General features: G+C 37.6%; 1 protein-coding gene across 4 annotated transcripts in view; it reads left to right on the top strand.

Annotated features, from left to right (window-relative positions):
* Rim (Rab3 interacting molecule) overlaps window positions 1–19,452 on the top strand; it is a 282,788-nt gene that overhangs the window by 12,333 nt on the left and 251,003 nt on the right. For all 4 annotated transcript variants that reach the window (XM_073974159.1, XM_073974170.1, XM_073974180.1 and 1 more), the window contains exons 3-4: window positions 14,170–14,295; window positions 14,439–14,846. In XM_073974159.1, the coding sequence (XP_073830260.1) occupies window positions 14,170–14,295; window positions 14,439–14,846 (534 nt within the window). The remainder of the gene's footprint in view (window positions 1–14,169; window positions 14,296–14,438; window positions 14,847–19,452) is intronic.

Raw genomic sequence — 19,452 nt, forward strand, 5'->3', positions numbered from 1 at the left:
GAAATGAAAAATTTGTCGATTCCTATTGTTTTTTTTTTTTCGTTCATAAAAGGTGGTCAATCTGAACTTCTTCTGCGCATTTCATTATTTATTATCAAGAAGTGGGAATGTTTTAAATCATAAAGAGAAATGAAGAATTAATGAACAAATAACTGATTGCGTGGGTTAAAATGCAATAACTGATTGGCTGAGAATTTTCATTGAAGAACTATAAAGGCTATAATCGTGGATTACAATCCAGTATGTATACATTTAATAACATATAAACAATTAACAAATAATATATAGTAACCAATTAAATAATAAGTAATATCTCAGAAAAAATTTGGAAGCAGTGTGAGTCGTATAACCTTTTACAAGGTAATCTTAATAAGATACTTTCTGCCTTACCGGAAAGTTGGAAATTTCTGTACCATTGGGAACTCCAAATGCAAAGTCACAGCCAATTCGGCCTAAAAAATTTTTGTTGATGATCATTTGGCTTAAGGTCATTAAAAAGCTGTTCTGTAACTTAATTTTTTAAATTATTTTTTATTTTTAACTTTTTTGTAACGAACATTTTTTTGACCATTGAGAACCCCGTAACCTCATTACAGTCAATTTAGGCCAAAAATGTAGATACAATCTTTAAAATGCCTGAAATCGGGTGGCATCGCTATATGGGGGCTATACCAAAACCTTGATCTATGTCCACAATTTTTGGTGGGGAAGTTTCTGTATCATTGGCAACTCTAAATGCCAAGTTACAGCCAATTCGGCCTCGAAATGAAGATAAAATCCTTAAAACACTTGAAATCGGGTGGTACCGTTATATTAGGGCTATACCAAAACCTGGACCACAATTTTTGGTGCAGAAGTTTCGGTACCATTGGGAACTCCAAATGACAAGTTACAGCCAATTCGGCCTAAAAATTATGATAAAATCCTTAAAACACTTAAAATCGGGTGGTACCGCTATATGGGGGCCTATGTCCACAACCTGGACCTATGTCCACAATTTTTGGTGCAGAAGTTTCTGTACCATTGGGAACTCCATATGCCAAGTTACAGCCAATTCGGCCTAAAAATGGAGGTAAAATCCTTAAAACACTTGAAATCGGGTGGTACCGTTATATGGGGGTATACCAAAACCTGGACCTATGCCCACAATTTTTGGTGGGGAAGTTTCTGTACCACTTGGAACCACAAATGCCAATTTACAGCCAATTTGGGCTGTATTGTCGTCCAAATCTGAAAAGTGTGGAACGTTTCAGTTCGATTGGACAACTGCAACTTTGTTAAAAATGAGTTACCAAATTTGAACTAAATCGGGTGGTACCGCTATATGGGGGCTATAGGAAAAACCGGACCCATATAGGTTTCGATTTCATATTCATGTATTGTCATCCAAATCTGAAAAGTGTGCAAAGTTTCACTTCAATTGGTCAACTGCAACTGTGTTAAAAATGAGTTACTAGATTTGAACTAAACGACACCAAAGCAAGTTAAATAAAACACTGTAAAAAAACAACAACAAAACCAAACAAAACACAATAATTATGCCGTAAATTACATATATTGATTTTGTATCACGAGTTTGCTTTAAAATCTGTGCACACACTAATGTGGGGCAATACCAAATCATTGACATTGTGATTGTACTGAGCAAAAAGTCAACTATACCATATCGTCGGTGTCATGCTTAAGTGTTCCATACGCCATTTTTTACTTTTTGAGATACAGGTGGTTTCTAGGGTTTTCCGGTATGCTCTTTCTGAATTTCTAGTCGGCTTTCTCCTATCTGCTCTAGTTTCCGAGATATCCACGCCTCGACGGGAAAGCATCAACTTTTTTCAGTTATGAAATTAATATTTTAAAAACTTACAAGTTTAAAACACATTTCAAAAATCAGAATTTAAATTTTCGATTTAGAAGTATTTAATTTATTGAGGCAAAGATGGAAAATTTTTTTGTCACTTTGTTCCATGTGATTTACAATATTTCACATTTGTGTCATAAGTGCGGATAGGGAACAAATCGACAAAAATTCTTTTTTTGAAAAAAATCTCTATAACTTTTATATTCCAATATATATTCCTCTAAATTTTTGCAAATATGTTCTATATACTATTATTAATATTTCAAGTCAAAAATATAGATATTTGCTTTAGCCAGCTCCACACAGTTGTGACGCAAAACATTAAAATGCGATTATCTCAAAACAGGCAAATGGCGTATGGAACTTAAGCATGCCACCGACGATATGTATACGGTGAAAATCGAGCCCCCGGATTTTGACTTGATTTTTTTTTCAAGGATTTTTAGATATTTTGGCATATAACAACCAAACCACTGAGATTTTCGATCCAACACAAAGACAACAATTGTAGCCAAGACATAATAAAGAACTCTCTAGTACATCGCAAAAACATTGGAACGCTCCTTCGGACAGTTATGGCCTCGAGAAGGTGCACATTTTTCGGAAAATATCGATAAATGACACTGTGCTACAAAATGGGACTCAAATTCAGTGGGTGGAAATCCCTTTTGGAGATGAACACCCTTGGTGAGTGTACTAAGAACCCAAAAGGAAATTTTCACCATAGGTCAAGTTTCCGAGATATTGCGTGATTAATGGTTTAATTTTGGCCCCTTAATTTGTGAGAAAATAGCTTTATATCTCTCTAAAACGTTATTGTAGCTTCATTTTGACATTACATGTCTTCAGTCAAATCGAATGGCGAATATTTTTGTAGAATATTTCATCCCTCTAATTCCATTCCTTTTATGTTCTTTTTCGTCCTTTATTTTTTGAACCGTAGTAAAAGTACCACAAGACGAGATTTTACAGCATCCAAATATTCTACAAAAATGTTGTTCAGAAAATTTAAGGTATGGTTCTCATTGATGACCAATCGATATTTCCCCGTTTTTATGGTCCTTTTCGACATTTACCCGGTTTTTTGTTCAGAAAACTATGTTTTGTTTTTATGTATATTCGTTATTGGTCTGTGGTGCTTCTGAAATACTTACCATAAATAGCTCTTGTAATGACGAACACGTTAATAACAAATTTTATTAAAGGATAGATCCGGTTATCCAAATTTTTGAACCGGATATTCTGATATTAAAACCGATTTTGGAACCCGTTTTAAGTAACCGATTAACCGTATATGTATATCATAAGAAAGCTAATAAAATGGTCAATCAAATGACAGCAAGTAGCTGATTACAACTTTGTTGGTTCCGAAGCTAGAACAAAAAAACCGCTTTCCTAAACAGATTTTAATGTAAAATATCAAGTTCTTAATATTTCGTAGAGTAGATCTCTTGATTGCTACCTATTTCCACCTTGGCTCTTGGTTTCCGTTAATTGGAAATTTTTTCCGAAGCGAAATGTGTAAAAACTTTCTGCCCATCCCTGCAACCTTCTGAGATATATCAATATTTTTATGAGTGGTCAATTTGATATTAGTGAAAAATTGTATACTGTATTTTCTTTTATTTAATGACTGTCTTGCAGCTTCATTTTAACATAGAGGGAGTAGAAATAGGTTGACGAGTGTACAAGTACTTATGAGGGCATATGAATGAAGAACTACAATTTTGGTCCATATCGGATTTGGATATAGCCCCCATATATATCTTTCACCGATTTTGCTATAAATTGGTCTAATTCAATTCCAAGGATTTTTAAAAAAATACTTTTCAAAGGACCCTATATAAGCGTGGATTTTTTTTAAAAAAATATTTTTTTCGAAGGACCCTACATAAGCGGTGATTTTTAAAAAATATTTTTTCCAAGGACCCTACATAAGAGTGGGTTTTTTAAAAATATTTTTTCCAAAGACCCTACATAAGCGTGGATTTTTAAAAAAATATTTTTTCCAGGAACCGTGGAAGCGTGGATTTTTAAAAAATATTTTTTCCAGGAAACGTGGAAGCGTGGATTTTTAAAAAATATTTTTTCAGGAACCGTGGAAGCGTGGATTTTTAAAAAATATTTTTTCCAGGAAACGTGGAAGCGTGGATTTTTAAAAAAATATTTTTCCAGGAACCGTGGAAGCGTGGATTTAAAAAAAAAAAATTTTCAAAGGACCCTACCGTAGATTTTTAAAAAATATTTTTTCCAAGGAAACTACCGTTGATTTTTAAAAAATATTATTTCCAAGGACCCTACCTTAGATTTTTAAAAAATATTTTTTCCAAGGACCCTACCGTAGATTTTTAAAAAATATTTTTCCAAGGACCCTACATAAGCACGGATTTTAAAAAAAATATTTTTTACAAGGACCCTACCTACATAAGCGTGGATTTTTAAAAAATATTTTTTTCAGGGACCCTACATAAGCGTAGATTTTTAGAAAATATTTTTTTTTCTATGGACCCTACATAAGCGTCGATTTTTAAGAAATATTTTTTCCAAGGACCCTATATAAACGTGGATTTAAAAAATATGTTTTTCCAAGGACCCTACATAAGCGTGGATTTTCAAAAAAGATTTTTTCCACGGATTTTAAAAAAATATTTTTCCAAGGACCCTACCGCGGATTTTTAAAAAATATCAGTTTTACCGATTGTGACAAAAATCGGTTCAGATTTGGATAAAGTCCCCACATACATATGTATATCTTTCACTGATTTTGCTATGAATTGGTAATTTTTTCATGAATAGCCTTTAAATTTAAGATGGGATATTTTCTTAAGCCCCTGTTCAGTTTTAACGATTTTGACATATATCAAGGAAAGATGAACCGATTTTTGTTAAGATCGGTAAACTACTCGGGGGCCTACGAAATTATCACATATTAAATTTGAAGGCTTTTCTATTAAAATTGACCGAGTTATAGCAAAATCCGGGAAAGATATATATGGGGGGCTATATCCAAATCTGAACCGATTTTTGCGAAGATCGGTAAAACTACTTAGGTTCCAAAGAAAATATCACTTATTAAACTTTAAGGATATTGGATTAAAATTAGCAGAATTATAGCAAAATCGGCAAAATCTATATATATAAAAATGGTGTAAAAAATGTATAGTAATTCATAAAATGAGAACGGCTAGGCCGATTTCTGTAAAATTTTTTGTCAGTTATTCGTATTTTCGAGGAGAAGGTCTTTACGGAAGAAAACTTTGGAAAATCTCTCTGGAAAAGTCGGAAAATTGGAAAAATCGACAATTGAGTTTTTGTATGAAATTTTATTCCTTAATAGCGAAACGAAGTTCGCCGGGTCCGCTAGTATATATATATATATGGCGAATAACAAAATTCCTTTACAATTCCATTTGAAAAAAATTAAAAATTTTTTTACGAGCACATCTACGATTTTTGGTACAGAGGTAAAGGAAAAAATCCGGTTTCAAATCTGCTCGCGTTCACGAAATTGGCCAATGCGCGCAAAAGTTATAGCGGTTTTTATTCTCATATAAAGAAAAAATATTTAAAAATATCTCTTTTGTTGTTATGAGAAAATGTATGCATAAATCGTTAACAGTAGTCCATATCTATTCGTAGATGTTTAAATAGTTATTAAATTTATTATTATTTTCGCGGAAAGTCAACAAATAGTAAAAAAATTTTGAAGTAAATCCAAATTATCCTGTCCCAGAATCCGTACAAACCCTCAAAAATAAATTAAAGAATATATGCGGAATCTAGACAATGCGTAGAAAAATATGATACCAAATTTATAGAGATTGGGTACATAAATTGCATATTATAGCAACAACAAAAGAGAAAAACTTATTGTTGGAAAATATTGTTGCAAATATTTTTTTGGTTTGATTCTAAAAATTAGAAAAAAATATTTGGGAGTTCTCCAACTATTTTGCTAAAATCCCATAGAATAATGAATGTATACAGTTAAAACTTCATCAAAACATATGGTTTACCATCGCGAGAGTTTAACTGATTACTGTGATAACTTATAAGGGTAGGAAATTAAGAGTAATATTGAAATTACAATCATTCAATTAATATTATAATTAAAAAGCCTGTTATTCGCGAATTAGTTAAAGTCGGTTGATGCGCATCCGTTTCTGGATACAGCGAATCAATCTCTGTCAAAATTTATGCATATTTCGATGTTTCACTCAGGGGCCATTGTGTGCCACCAGTTGCATCATACACTGCAAAAAACCTTAAAGTTGGTAAAAGTCGCGCAATGTGCATACGATTTTGATGCGCATCCGGTTTCGTCAGCGCCTATCAAAAATACGTCCAAATATACCAATTTTAATTAGATTCTTCAAGAACCGCGGATGTGCCTCCACATTCTATTTTTGGTAAAAAACCCATATTACACGCGAATCTCTGTAATTTATGACACGCGTTTTCGCAAATATTATAATCGTGTATAAAGGATTCCATTTACGTAAAAAAATTTCAAGAAAATCGCGGTTTAGTACGCGGATTTGTCGAAATAATTTTTGCTGCTTTTCCTATTTTCAGGGTATCTATATCCGCGGTTTTAGTGGATGGATTCGATCGCGGAAGGTCTCATTAGATCCGTCGCGTAAAAAAACTAAATTCACGCGGGGTACAAAGGAAATTGAATGGCACTTGTAAATTTTAAACGCAAAAAATAGGTTTTTTAAAAAAAATCACGCATCAAATATTGGCCTTTAGACTCCAATTACTAGGATGCTGTAAGGAGCACACTCATGAGATATGCATTAAACGACGTACAATCACGAGTTTTATAATCCTAATGTGAGTTTTGAATATTATCTTGTTGCGCGTCCGAATTATTAAAACAATTCAAAAAACCCCGAAATTCCGGCTTCAAAATGTCAGCATCAATTTTAGGTGGATGCAGTGGATATATCGAAAAATGATACACTAGTATCATATTGCCCATGAAGTATTCTTTGAGTCTTTCTTTGGGCATATGTCTATAAAATGTAAGGTAAAGCCTAAAATCGGAAGGGAGCATAAAAAAACTTGTTGGCTTCAACCCATTTTTACCTATTTTTCTACATTGATGCCAACACAGCTTCCACGTAAATTAATTTTAATGGTCGACCTTATGGGATTCCTCCTAAAACACTTCAGTTTAAAGAATGTATATCATACTATATAGAATATGTTAACAGTTCGCGAATTCTGAAAGGGTGAAACTCGGATTCATCGATTGTAAAAAATTTTTGTTTTTCGCCATATATATATATATATATATATATATATATATATATATATATATATCGTTAATCGGGGTACAAAGGAAATTGAATGGCACTTGTAAATTTTAAACGCAAAAAATAGGTTTTTTAAAAAAAAATCACGCATCAAATATTGGCCTTTAGACTCCAATTACTAGGATGCTGTAAGGAGCACACTCATGAGATATGCATTAAACGACGTACAATCACGAGTTTTATAATCCTAATGTGAGTTTTGAATATTATCTTGTTGCGCGTCCGAATTATTAAAACAATTCAAAAAACCCCGAAATTCCGGCTTCAAAATGTCAGCATCAATTTTAGGTGGATGCAGTGGATATATCGAAAAATGATACACTAGTATCATATTGCCCATGAAGTATTCTTTGAGTCTTTCTTTGGGCATATGTCTATAAAATGTAAGGTAAAGCCTAAAATCGGAAGGGAGCATAAAAAAACTTGTTGGCTTCAACCCATTTTTACCTATTTTTCTACATTGATGCCAACACAGCTTCCACGTAAATTAATTTTAATGGTCGACCTTATGGGATTCCTCCTAAAACACTTCAGTTTAAAGAATGTATATCATACTATATAGAATATGTTAACAGTTCGCGAATTCTGAAAGGGTGAAACTCGGATTCATCGATTGTAAAAAATTTTTGTTTTTCGCCATATATATATATATATATATATATATATATATATATATATATATATATGGGGGATATATCATCATCTTTCTACGAATACCAAACCTTGTTACATGTTGTTCCCTAAAAGTTCTACTCCACTAAATTTGAAATTTCACTAAAATTTAGTACGTGAGGAAAAATAGAATACCTCGGTACGAGTAAACTCTATGGTAATATGTTAAAACGTTTCTTACAAGCAATAATTCTACCTTCCCAACAAAAAAACAACGAACACAATATCTATTCTAATTTCCAAGAAATAGCTATTTCTATCTCCAGAAATTTGCAAAATTATTTATTTTCTAAAATGGGGAAAATGTTGTCTTTAGAAGCACGCCACGCCTACACCTTCCAATATTTTGACCTATTTTGTTGGTTTTTAACGTCCACAGTTGGTCCGTGTCCCCTGGACGTGCTGTGTGTTGATACCATAAACAAAGCCCTATCGCCATTCACTGCCCATTTGGCATGAACTTTTCCATCTAAATATATACACGATAGTCGCTTTCTTTGAACCCTCGTTTGGTATTTAAAGTCGCGAAGAGTTCCTTCTCATTTTAACAGCTGATCTTGTGTCAGTTAATGTTATGCTGCATATATGTATAAGTTTAGCAGGAATGAAAATACTCAGGTTTGGAAAACATTTCAACTTATGGGATTGGCGAAAGAGAGTTTGTGGTATGTCGGGTTTTCAGTTGTCTTCTACATGATTGAGCGTAAAAAGTGAACATTTATTCTATAGTAGATTTGCCAGGTCTAAAACCGTATTGATATTACCTGATTTTTATACCCTCATCCTTTAGGCTAGAGAAGGTATATAATATACACTTTGATACGACCAAAAATGTGTAAAATAACGGCTTTAGATCCCAATTATGTTTAGCAGAAATTCATTTCTGACAATTTGGAGACGATTAAGCCATCTCCGTCTGTCTACCTGTCTGGCTGCCTGGTGCGCACTATAACTCTCGAACGGATCTACCGATTCGAACCAAATGTTGGGTATCGTAATATTTTGCCCAAACTTAGTTTAATTTCGAAGATGGACCATATCGGTCCACTCCTTCGGGTACCTCCACCACCAAGGGTCAAAATTTTTGTGTACCTCCCACAAAAAATTCGAATAAAGTGAAATTTAAGAGCTCCTCTCCGATCGTTTTCAATTTTTTTCAAGTGGTTTTCTTTGCGGCTCCCTTTACGCTGATACAATTTTTTTCTTGCGCAAGTCCATACTTCCTGAGATAAGCTCCAAGAAATCCTGACGGCAGCAACCAAAATTGCAAATCCATAAGATAATCCTCGCAGGGAGTTTCTGATTGCTGCAGCCTTTGCACATCGTATTATTTAATCCCGTCATGTATCAGATTGGAATATGGACTATATTGGTCGACTTTTTTTGGTACCTCCCACACTAAATTCGAAAAAGTGCACCTTAGGAGCTCCTCTAGCATCGTTTTCATTCTTTTTTCTGTAGGTTGTTAAGCGGCCTAATTTACAACGGTACAATTTTTTTTCTGGAGTAAGTAAATACTTCCTCGTCCAAAAGCTCCAAAATCCTGCCGGCAGATACTAAAATGGCTAAAAAACTAGTAGCAGGTTTCTTGGGTTTGTGAAGGCCTGGCAATGACAGATATAGTGTTCCAACGTCTCGTCGTCCTCTCTACATGCCCTGCATTCACTGCTTTCTGCACAATCTATTTTGTGCACGTGCGCTTGTAGTCCCAGGTATATATAGATCGGGTTCGAATATGGACTATAACGGTCCACACCTTCGGGTACCGCCCACACAAAATTCGGATAAACTGAAGTTTAAGAGCTCCTCTCGAATCGTTTCGATTTTTTTCAGTGGGCTGTCCTTGCGGCTCAGGTGACGTAGGGGATGGAAGATACCAAGCAACGGTCCTGACCGGTTTTAACATGGCAAAGCCCAGGATTTATCTTGGTCCCTCTTTCATCTCAAGTGGACACTGACCTCCCCGTGGTGTCACCTGGGGAACTGCCTTTAACACCCGTTAAAGGTAGTGAGCTAACATGTGCCGCGCGTTCACCCATAAGAACGCTAAAAACTTGGGTTTGGGCGTCGGGTTAGTAACCCTCCCCAAGAAAAAACAGCCTACTATGAAAAAACGAAAGAAAAGAAAAACAAACCCCTCTAAAGTTGACGAACCCCGCAAACGTTTTAAGGACCATGATCTGCGAATCTGCACCTGGAATGTTCGCACTCTTTATACAGAAGGTGCAGTCTTCGCATTGGCAGACGTACTTGAAAAGTACAAGGCCGATATTACTGCCATACAGGAAATACGATGGATTGGGAAAGGCGTCACAACAACACCTAAAGGTGACGCACTGTATTATAGCTGCCATGACGTAAAGCATGAGTTTGGTTGTGGATTCGTAGTTAGTCGGAGACTAAAACATCTGGTATCCAGCTTCACCCCAGTGAATGAAAGACTTGCTGCAATTCGAATAAAAGCTAAATTCTTCAACATCAGCTTTATTTGCGCTCATGCTCCCACTGAAGAAAAGGACGAACAGACCAAAGATATATTTTACGAGCGCTTAGAAGAAACATATGACCGTTGCCCTGCCCATGACATTAAAATCATTCTAGAAGATTTTAATGCCAAAATTGGAAAGGAGAATATCTTTGGCCCAACAGTCGGGAAATTCAGTCTCCACAGTGAAACATCTGACAATGGTATGAGGCTGATAGACTTTGCAGCTGCAAAAAACATGGTAGTTAGCAGTACCAGTTTTAATCATCTCGATATTCATAAGGGCACCTGGCTGTCTCCAGATCAGAAAACAAGAAACCAAATTGATCATGTTGTGATAGATGGAAGACATTCATCGAGCGTGTTGGATGTAAGATCGTTCCGAGGCGCAAACATTGATTCGGACCACTACCTTGTTGCAGCAAAGGTACGCACCAGCTTAAACGTAGCAAACAAAGTACGAACAGACACAACACGAAAGTTAGACATCGGTAAGCTGCAATCACAACAGATAGCCACAGCATATTCCACTCAACTAGCCCAATTGCTTAATCAAAGCACTCCTCATCCCGATAACATATCAGCGCAATAGCAAAGCATTGCCCACTCCATGCAAACAGCCGCAAAATCCGTACTTGGATACCAGGGACCTCCACCAAGGAATCCATGGTATGATCAGGATTGTCGTGCTGCCACCGAAGAGAAAAATGCGGCATATAGGGCTACTTTACAATCCGTAGCAACGCGTAGCGCACGAGAGAGATACAGGGTGAAAAGGAGAGAGGAGAAGCGAGAGTGTGCAAGTCCACCATTGACCAGATATTTACCCTGCGGCAAATCCTGGAGAAGACCCAAGAGATGCAGATCGACAGGTATTCCAAGCCATGTCTGAACTTGGTATTCCCGCAAAGCTCATCCGGCTTTGTAAAATGACTTTAACTGACACGAGGTCCTCAGTTAAAATAGGAAAGAACCTCTCCGAAGAGTTTGGTACCAAAAGAGGTTTCAGACAAGCAGACAGCCTTTCGTGTGACCTCTTCAACATCCTGCTAGAAAAGGTTATACGAGAGGCAAACGTCAAAAGAAGTGGCACAATCTACACCAATAGTCACATGTTACTTGCTTATGCTGATGATATAGACATCATGGGCCGATCAGTAAAAGAAGTATCTGATACCTTTATAAAGGTCGAAGGAGAATCTGCTAAAGTGGGTCTGGCGGTAAACGGTGAGAAGACCAAGTTGATGGTGTCGACGCGCAATGCGTCCATTGAGCTCGGGCCTACTGTGGAAGTTGGTTCCTATAATATTAAGGTAGTAAAAGACTTCGTCTACCTCGGCACCTCCGTAAACACAACAAACGACATCAGTTGTGAAATAAAAAGAAGAATTGTATTGGCCAACAGATGCTACTTTGGTTTAAGTAAGCAGTTTAAAAACAAAGCCACATCTCGTCAAACAAAAATAACGCTCTACAAAACACTGATACTACCCGTGCTGATGTATGGCTCCGAAGCCTGGGTACTTGCGCAAGCAGACATGGCAGTGCTTGGTGTGTTTGAGAGAAAAATTCTTCGAAAGATCTACGGACCAATCTGCGTTGACGGTGAATATCGACGTCGCATGAACCACGAACTGTATCTGCTGTACAACGACATCAATATAGTTAAACGTATCGAGATGCAGCGATTGCGTTGGCTAGGCCATATCATAAGAATGAGCGATGATGAACCCGCTAAAAAGGCGTATGATTACATGCCACATATCGGTGCACGCAGAATTGGCAGGCCAAGGAATAGATGGCGCAAACAAGTGGATGATGAGATGAAAAGGCGCGGTATTCCAGAGTGCAAAGCAACAAATAGAGAGGAATGGATCTCTTCTTAGTTCGGCCTATAGAACAAATGTTCTGTAATGGGCCAGCTAAGTAAATAAGTAAGTCATTGCGGCTCCCTGTACGACGTTACAATTTCTTTCTTGCGCAAGTCCATACATCCTGAGATATTGGCCAAAAGCTCCATGAAACCCCGACGGCACCAACCAAAATGGCAAACCCGCAAGATAATTCTCGCAGGGAGTTTCTGATTAGTACAGACTTTGCACATCATATTATTTCATCCAGTCATGTATCAAGTTGGAATATGGACTATATCGATCCACTCCTTCGGGTACCTCCCACACAAAATTCGAAAAAAGTGAAGTTTAAGAACTCATCTTGCATCGTTATTTACAACCGTAAAAATTTTTCCGGGTTAAGTTAATACTTGCTGAGGTAATGGCCCAAAAACTCCAAATCCCTGCCGGCACACAATAAGATGGCTATTGTGCAAGATAACTCTAAAACTTTTTCAAAAATTTCTTCCAAACTTAGTTTAACGTAATTTAATATTTCCGTCCCTTATGAATAAATTTGGTACATTTTATACAATCGGCATTACTATTGTGTTTGGTTTGATTTTGCTGTTCTTTTTTTTTGTCAGTAGCTGAGGATATATCTCAAATTCACAAGAGCCTTTATTGAGCGATTGACCATTTTTCTGGATCTTGCGAGAAAAATCCATTTTTGGGCCCAGGAGTTCATGATATATCAAATGATAGTTAGTGAAAGAAATGCCGCAGGGTGCCTCAGTCTCACGGAATATAACTTGGCGATCTTGTATTATTCTTCCACGCACGGCTTTATTTTTTTCCGGCCTTCGTTTTTTGGCGAGTGTCGGCCACGATTGAGTTCAGGTCACTGTAAACAAACCAACGCATGGTCGTATGTCAAACTATCCTGAGTTGGTTTAGGCTAAAAACGGTCAATTTTTCCAAAAAAAAAAAGACAAATGACGCCTGGCGACACTGCTTGCTGCCTAGGCCAGAATGTTTTCCAGTTCCCCTCGTATACCACAATTCCAATCATTACCTTATATACATATACGCTACCGGAGTTTGAGCTAAAGTGATTTTATTCAACAGCTAACCATTAGCGGATACAATCACCAACACTGCGTGCAGAACTTCGCTAGCCATGTCTTGGTCTTTCCTGGTATATTCTATTATAGCCAAAATAGTAGATATCGTATGAACATATAACAACTTTTGAATGCGTATCTATTTTTGAAATGTTTGACTCCAGCAAAAATACAACATCCTGCCTTTGTAGTATTGTGCGACTTAAAACCTTCTCCTATTTGTTATTTTCAATTCCAATTTATTGGCATAAATTCAATTGAATTGCTCAACTGGTCATAACTCGTACATTGGATTTTTAATTGTTTTAGTTCGTTTTTTTTTTGTCTTTGCTCATGTTGGCCTCGCTGGAGCTATTCTCTCTGGTCGTTAAAATGCTTCACACATCACTGTCAAAGTTGTTTTAAATTGCCAACTATCTTCTTGGGAACAAACATGCTTAACTTACCCTAACACGCCCTTCCTTCCCCTTGGTTCTACAATGCAGGTTTATTTGGCATTGTGTCAAACTCTGTGAACAGCAGCAAACTCAATATCCATTCGAGTAAAGTCCTTTAAATCAATTGCTTGGACGACTATTGTCATGCCCGACATATCGCCTGGCAGTCAGTTCCTGTTGGCATTTATCAAGAAGGGGTTTGGCGTTAGCTGAGCTTTTTTGTTTTTGTCCACTGGGCAACAACAGCAGCAATTAAATGAATTGAAATCGAAACTAACCCAAAAGCAAGTCATTGAACTTTTGCCAATTGTTTTGTCGTTTTGCTGTTGTTTGTATTAATTTGTTTTGTCCCCCTCGTTGTTTCCGTTTCCGGTGTTTGTGTGTGTGTGAGTTTGTGCTTTTTGATATTCATGTTTCACTTTGTTGTTTTCTCGTTTTAGGTCATTTGGGTTTGCATTCTGTGCCGTAAAAAACAGGAATTACTATCCAAGACTGGCCAATGGATCAATAAGGCAACCATACAACAGGATGGTTTCATACGACGCAATGAACCGGATGGCAGCAGTGTAAGTACAATAAATTTTGCTTTAGAACTTCTTTTTCATGGCAAGCAACAATAACAAAAACAAATGAAAACGAACATTAATTTATGCAAACTCCTTTTTTTGTTTTTGCCTCTTCATTCTGTTTGTCTTTTTGATTGTTTTAGGATATTTCCCAACAGGCTGTGGTTGATCCTCATGATACGCTCGATAAACGACCAAAATTGGAGCGTACCCGTAGTGCTGCCGAAAAAGAAAATTTGCCTTTACAACGTTCGGGTAGCATGCTGAAGCGACAATATTCCCAACAAGAACAAACAACGAATCAAAGGGACATGATGGGTCCCAATATGGGTATGGACATCATGAGTCCGGGCCAAAGGCAACGTATGCAACCGATGACGCCACAACAAATGCAACATCAACAACAACAGCAGCAGCAACAACAACAAATGTCACAACAGGGCCAGTACAGAGGTCAACAAAGTCATTATGGTGGTGGTGGTAGTGGTACGGGTACAAGCGGCCAGCCTGGCATGCATCATCAAAAGGATGAGGATCCGAGATTATATCAGGTGGGTTTTTTTTTATTTTATTTTACTACAAAAGGAACAACAACTAAACTAATATAATTTGGAATGGAAACACCTTAAGAAGGTACTTTATTTAATGGATGACCTATCCGAAGGTTTTATATTCTGTGGAAGACCCTCGAAGACTTTTGGATAGGATACCACTAAGGAGGTCTTCGGTTCGTTAGAAGAACACTATGGAGGTATTTTCTCCGACAGAAGACTTCCTAGGAGGTTTCATTTCTTCGAAAGACCAATAACTAGCTCTAATATTTGACAGGAAACCACTAATGAGGACTTCAATCCAAAGACGAACACAAAGTAGGTCTTCGATTCAACAAATGACCGCTACATAGGTTTTATATTCGAAAGAAGACCCCTAAGAAGGTGCTCCATCACATAGGTGCTAAGAGGTCTTAGAAGTTTTCTATTCTACAGAAGACCACTTGGAAGGTCTTCTGTTTGATTGAAGAACACTTAGAAGGTCTTCCGTTGCACTGAAGACCTCTAACAAGGTCTTCTGTTTGATTGAAGACCACTTAGGAAGTCTTCTGTTCGATTGAATACGACTTAGGAGGTATTTCGTTCGACAGAAGAACTATGTAGGTCTTCTATACGATAGAGAACAACTAAGGATGTCTTCTGTTCGATTGAAGGCCACTAAGGAGGTTTACTCTTTGACAGAAGACAACTACACAGAAAAAAACCGGCAATAAAAAAATCTTCATATTTACGAAATTCGATACAATTATTTGATAAAATACAATATAACTGATAAAATATTTCACATATAGACTAAAATATTTATCGATTTTTTATATGGAATATGTGGTATATTTTGATAAATATTTTTGTCAATATGTGAAATATTTTATCAGGTGTATTTTTACTTTGTGCTCAAATAATTTTATCGAATTTTGTCAATATGACAATTTTTTTATCGCCGAAAATCGATAAATTTTAGATTGAATCTTTGAATTTTTTTATCAAATGGCTAAAAATTTTTTCCGTGTAAGGAGGCTTTCTGTTCGATAGAAGACCACTACGAAGGTCTTCTGTACGATTGAAGACCACCAAGGAGGTCTTCCGTTTGATTGAACTAAGAAGATCTTCTGTTCGATAGAAGACCACTAAGTCTTCTGTTCGATAGAAGACCACTAAGTCTTCTGTTCGATAGAAGACCACTAAGTCTTCTGTTCGATAGAAGACCACTAAGGAGGTTTTCTGTTCGATTGAAGACCACTAAGAAGATCTTGTGGTCGACAGAAGACCACTAAGGAGGTCATCTGATCGATAGAAGACCACTGAGGAGGTTGTCCGTTCTACAGAAGACCACCAAGAAGGTTTTCTGTTCGATTGAAGACAACTAAGAAGATCTTCTGGTCGACAAAAGACATCTAAGGAGGTATTATGTTCGACAGAAGACCACTAAGGAAGACGTCTGTTCGATAGAAGACCACTAAGGAGGTTTTCTGATCGATTGAATACAACTAAGAAGGTCTTTTGTTCGACAGAAGAAAACAAAAGAGATCATTAAAGAGGTGTTCAATTCGATATGAGACCACTAAAGAAGTGTCCTCTTCGACAGAAGAAACCTAAGAAGGTCTTCTGTTCGACAGAATATCACTAAGGAGGTGATCTCTTCGATAGAAGACCACTAAGTAGGTGTTCCGTTCTATCGAAGACAAGTAAGAAGGTCTTCTGTTCGACAGAAGGTCACTAAGGAGGTCTTCTGTTCGACAGAATACCACTAATGAGGTCTTCTGTTCGACAGAATACCACTAAGGAGGCCTTCTATTCGCCAGACGGCGAAGGTCTTCTGTTCGATCGAAGACCACTAAGGCAGTTTTCTGTTCGATTGAAGGCAACTAAGAAGATCTTCTGGTCGACAGAAGACATCTAAGGAGGTCTTCTGTTCGACAGAATACCACTTAGGAGGTCATCTGCTCGATAGAAGGCCACTAAGGAGGTGTTCTGTTCTATCGAAGACAAGTAATAAGGTCTTCTGTTCGACAGAAGACCACTAAGGAGGACGTCTGATCGACAGAATACCACTAAGGAGGTTTCCTGTTCGACAGAATACCAATAAAGAGGTATTCTATTCGCCAGAAGACCACTAAGGAGGTCTTCTGTTCGATAGAAGACCATTTAGAAGGTGTTCTATTTGACAGAAGACAACTAAAAAGTCTTTTGTTCGACAGGAGACCACTGAGGAGGTGATCTCTTCGATAGAAGACCACTAAGAAGGTGTTCCGTTCTATCGAAGACAAGTAAGAAGGTCTTCTGTTCGACAGAATTCCACTAAGGAGGTCTTCTGTTCGCAGAATACCACTAATTAGGTCTTCTGTTCTATTGAAGACGACTTAAGAGATCTTTCGTTCGACAGAAGACCACTAAGGAGATCTTCTGTTCCAACGAAGACCACTAAGGATAACTTTAATCCACAGAAGTCCTCATCAGGGGATTCAATTCCACAAAAGGCCACTAAGTAGGTCTTCTATACGATAGGTATGGACCACTAAGAAGGGTTTCCCTTCGAAAGACAGAAGACCACTAAGGAGGACGTCTGATCGACAGAATACCACTAAGGAGGTTTCCTGTTCGACAGAATACCAATAAAGAGGTATTCTATTCGCCAGAAGACCACTAAGGAGGTCTTCTGTTCGATAGAATACCACTAAGGAAGTTTTCTGTTCAATTGAAGGCAACTAAGAAGATCTTCTGGACGGCAGAAGACATCTAAGGAGGTCTTCTGTTCTAGAGAATACCACTAAGGAGGTCTTCTGTTCGATAGAAGACCACTAAGGAAGTTTGCTGTTCTATTGAAGGCAACTAAGAAGATCTTCTGGTCGACAGAAGACATCTAAGGAGGTCTTTTGTTCGACAGAATACCACTAAGGAGGTCTTCTGTTCGACTGAATACCACTAAGGAGGCCTTCTATAAGCCAGAAGACCACTAAGGTGGTCTTCTGTTCGACAGAATTCCACTAAGGAGGTCTTCTGTTCGACAGAATACCACTAATTAGGTCTTCTGTTCTATTGAAGACGACTTAAGAGTTCTTTCGTTCGACAGAAGACCACTAAGGAGATCTTCTGTTCCAACGAAGACCACTAAGGAGAACTTTAATCCACAGAGGTCCTCTTCAGGGGATTAAATTCCACAAAAGGCCACTAAGTAGGTCTTCTATACGATAGGTATGGACCACTAAGGAGGTCTTCTGTTCTAGAGAATACCACTAAGGAGGTCTTCTGTTCGATAGAAGACCACTAAGGAAGTTTGCTGTTCTATTGAAGGCAACTAAGAAGATCTTCTGGTCGACAGAAGACATCTAAGGAGGTATTTTGTTCGACAGAATACCACTAAGGAGGTCTTCTGTTCGACTGAATACCACTAAGGAGGCCTTCTATAAGCCAGAAGACCACTAAGGTGGTCTTCTGTTCGACAGAATTCCACTAAGGAGGTCTTCTGTTCGACAGAATACCACTAATTAGGTCTTCTGTTCTATTGAAGACGACTTAAGAGATCTTTCGTTCGACAGAAGACCACTAAGGAGATCTTCTGTTCCAACGAAGACCACTAAGGATAACTTTAATCCACAGAAGTCCTCATCAGGGGATTCAATTCCACAAAAGGCCACTAAGTAGGTCTTCTATACGATAGGTATGGACCACTAAGAAGGGTTTCCCTTCGAAAGACAGAAGACCACTAAGGAGGACGTCTGATCGACAGAATACCACTAAGGAGGTTTCCTGTTCGACAGAATACCAATAAAGAGGTATTCTATTCGCCAGAAGACCACTAAGGAGGTCTTCTGTTCGATAGAATACCACTAAGGAAGTTTTCTGTTCAATTGAAGGCAACTAAGAAGATCTTCTGGACGGCAGAAGACATCTAAGGAGGTCTTCTGTTCTAGAGAATACCACTAAGGAGGTCTTCTGTTCGATAGAAGACCACTAAGGAAGTTTGCTGTTCTATTGAAGGCAACTAAGAAGATCTTCTGTTCGACAGAAGACATCTAAGGAGGTCTTTTGTTCGACAGAATACCTCTAAGGAGGTCTTCTGTTCGACTGAATACCACTAAGGAGGCCTTCTGTTCGACAGAATACCACTAATTAGGTCTTCTGTTCTATTGAAGACGACTTAAGAGTTCTTTCGTTCGACAGAAGACCACTAAGGAGATCTTCTGTTCCAACGAAGACCACTAAGGAGAACTTTAATCCACAGAGGTCCTCTTCAGGGGATTCAATTCCACAAAAGGCCACTAAGTAGGTCTTCTATACGATAGGTATGGACCACTAAGAAGGGTTTCCCTTCGAAAGAAGACCACTAAGGTGGTTTTCTCTTTTATAGAAGACCACTTACAAGGTCTTCTCTTCGATTGAAGACCACTAAGGAAGTCTTCTGTTCGATAGAAGACCACTTAGAAGGTGTTAGAAGGTGTTCTATTTGACAGAAGACAACTAAAAAGTCTTTTGTTCGACAGGAGACCACTAAGGAGGTCCTCTGATCGACGGAAGACTACTAAAATGGTCTTCTGTTCGACTGAAGGCCACTAAGGAGGTCTTTTGTTCGATTGAAGACCACTAAGGAGGTTTCCTGTTCGATAGA

This window comes from Musca autumnalis, unplaced genomic scaffold (assembly GCF_047663935.1).
Source record: "Musca autumnalis isolate F117 unplaced genomic scaffold, ASM4766393v1 scaffold_1, whole genome shotgun sequence".
NCBI lineage: Eukaryota > Metazoa > Arthropoda > Insecta > Diptera > Muscidae > Musca > Musca autumnalis.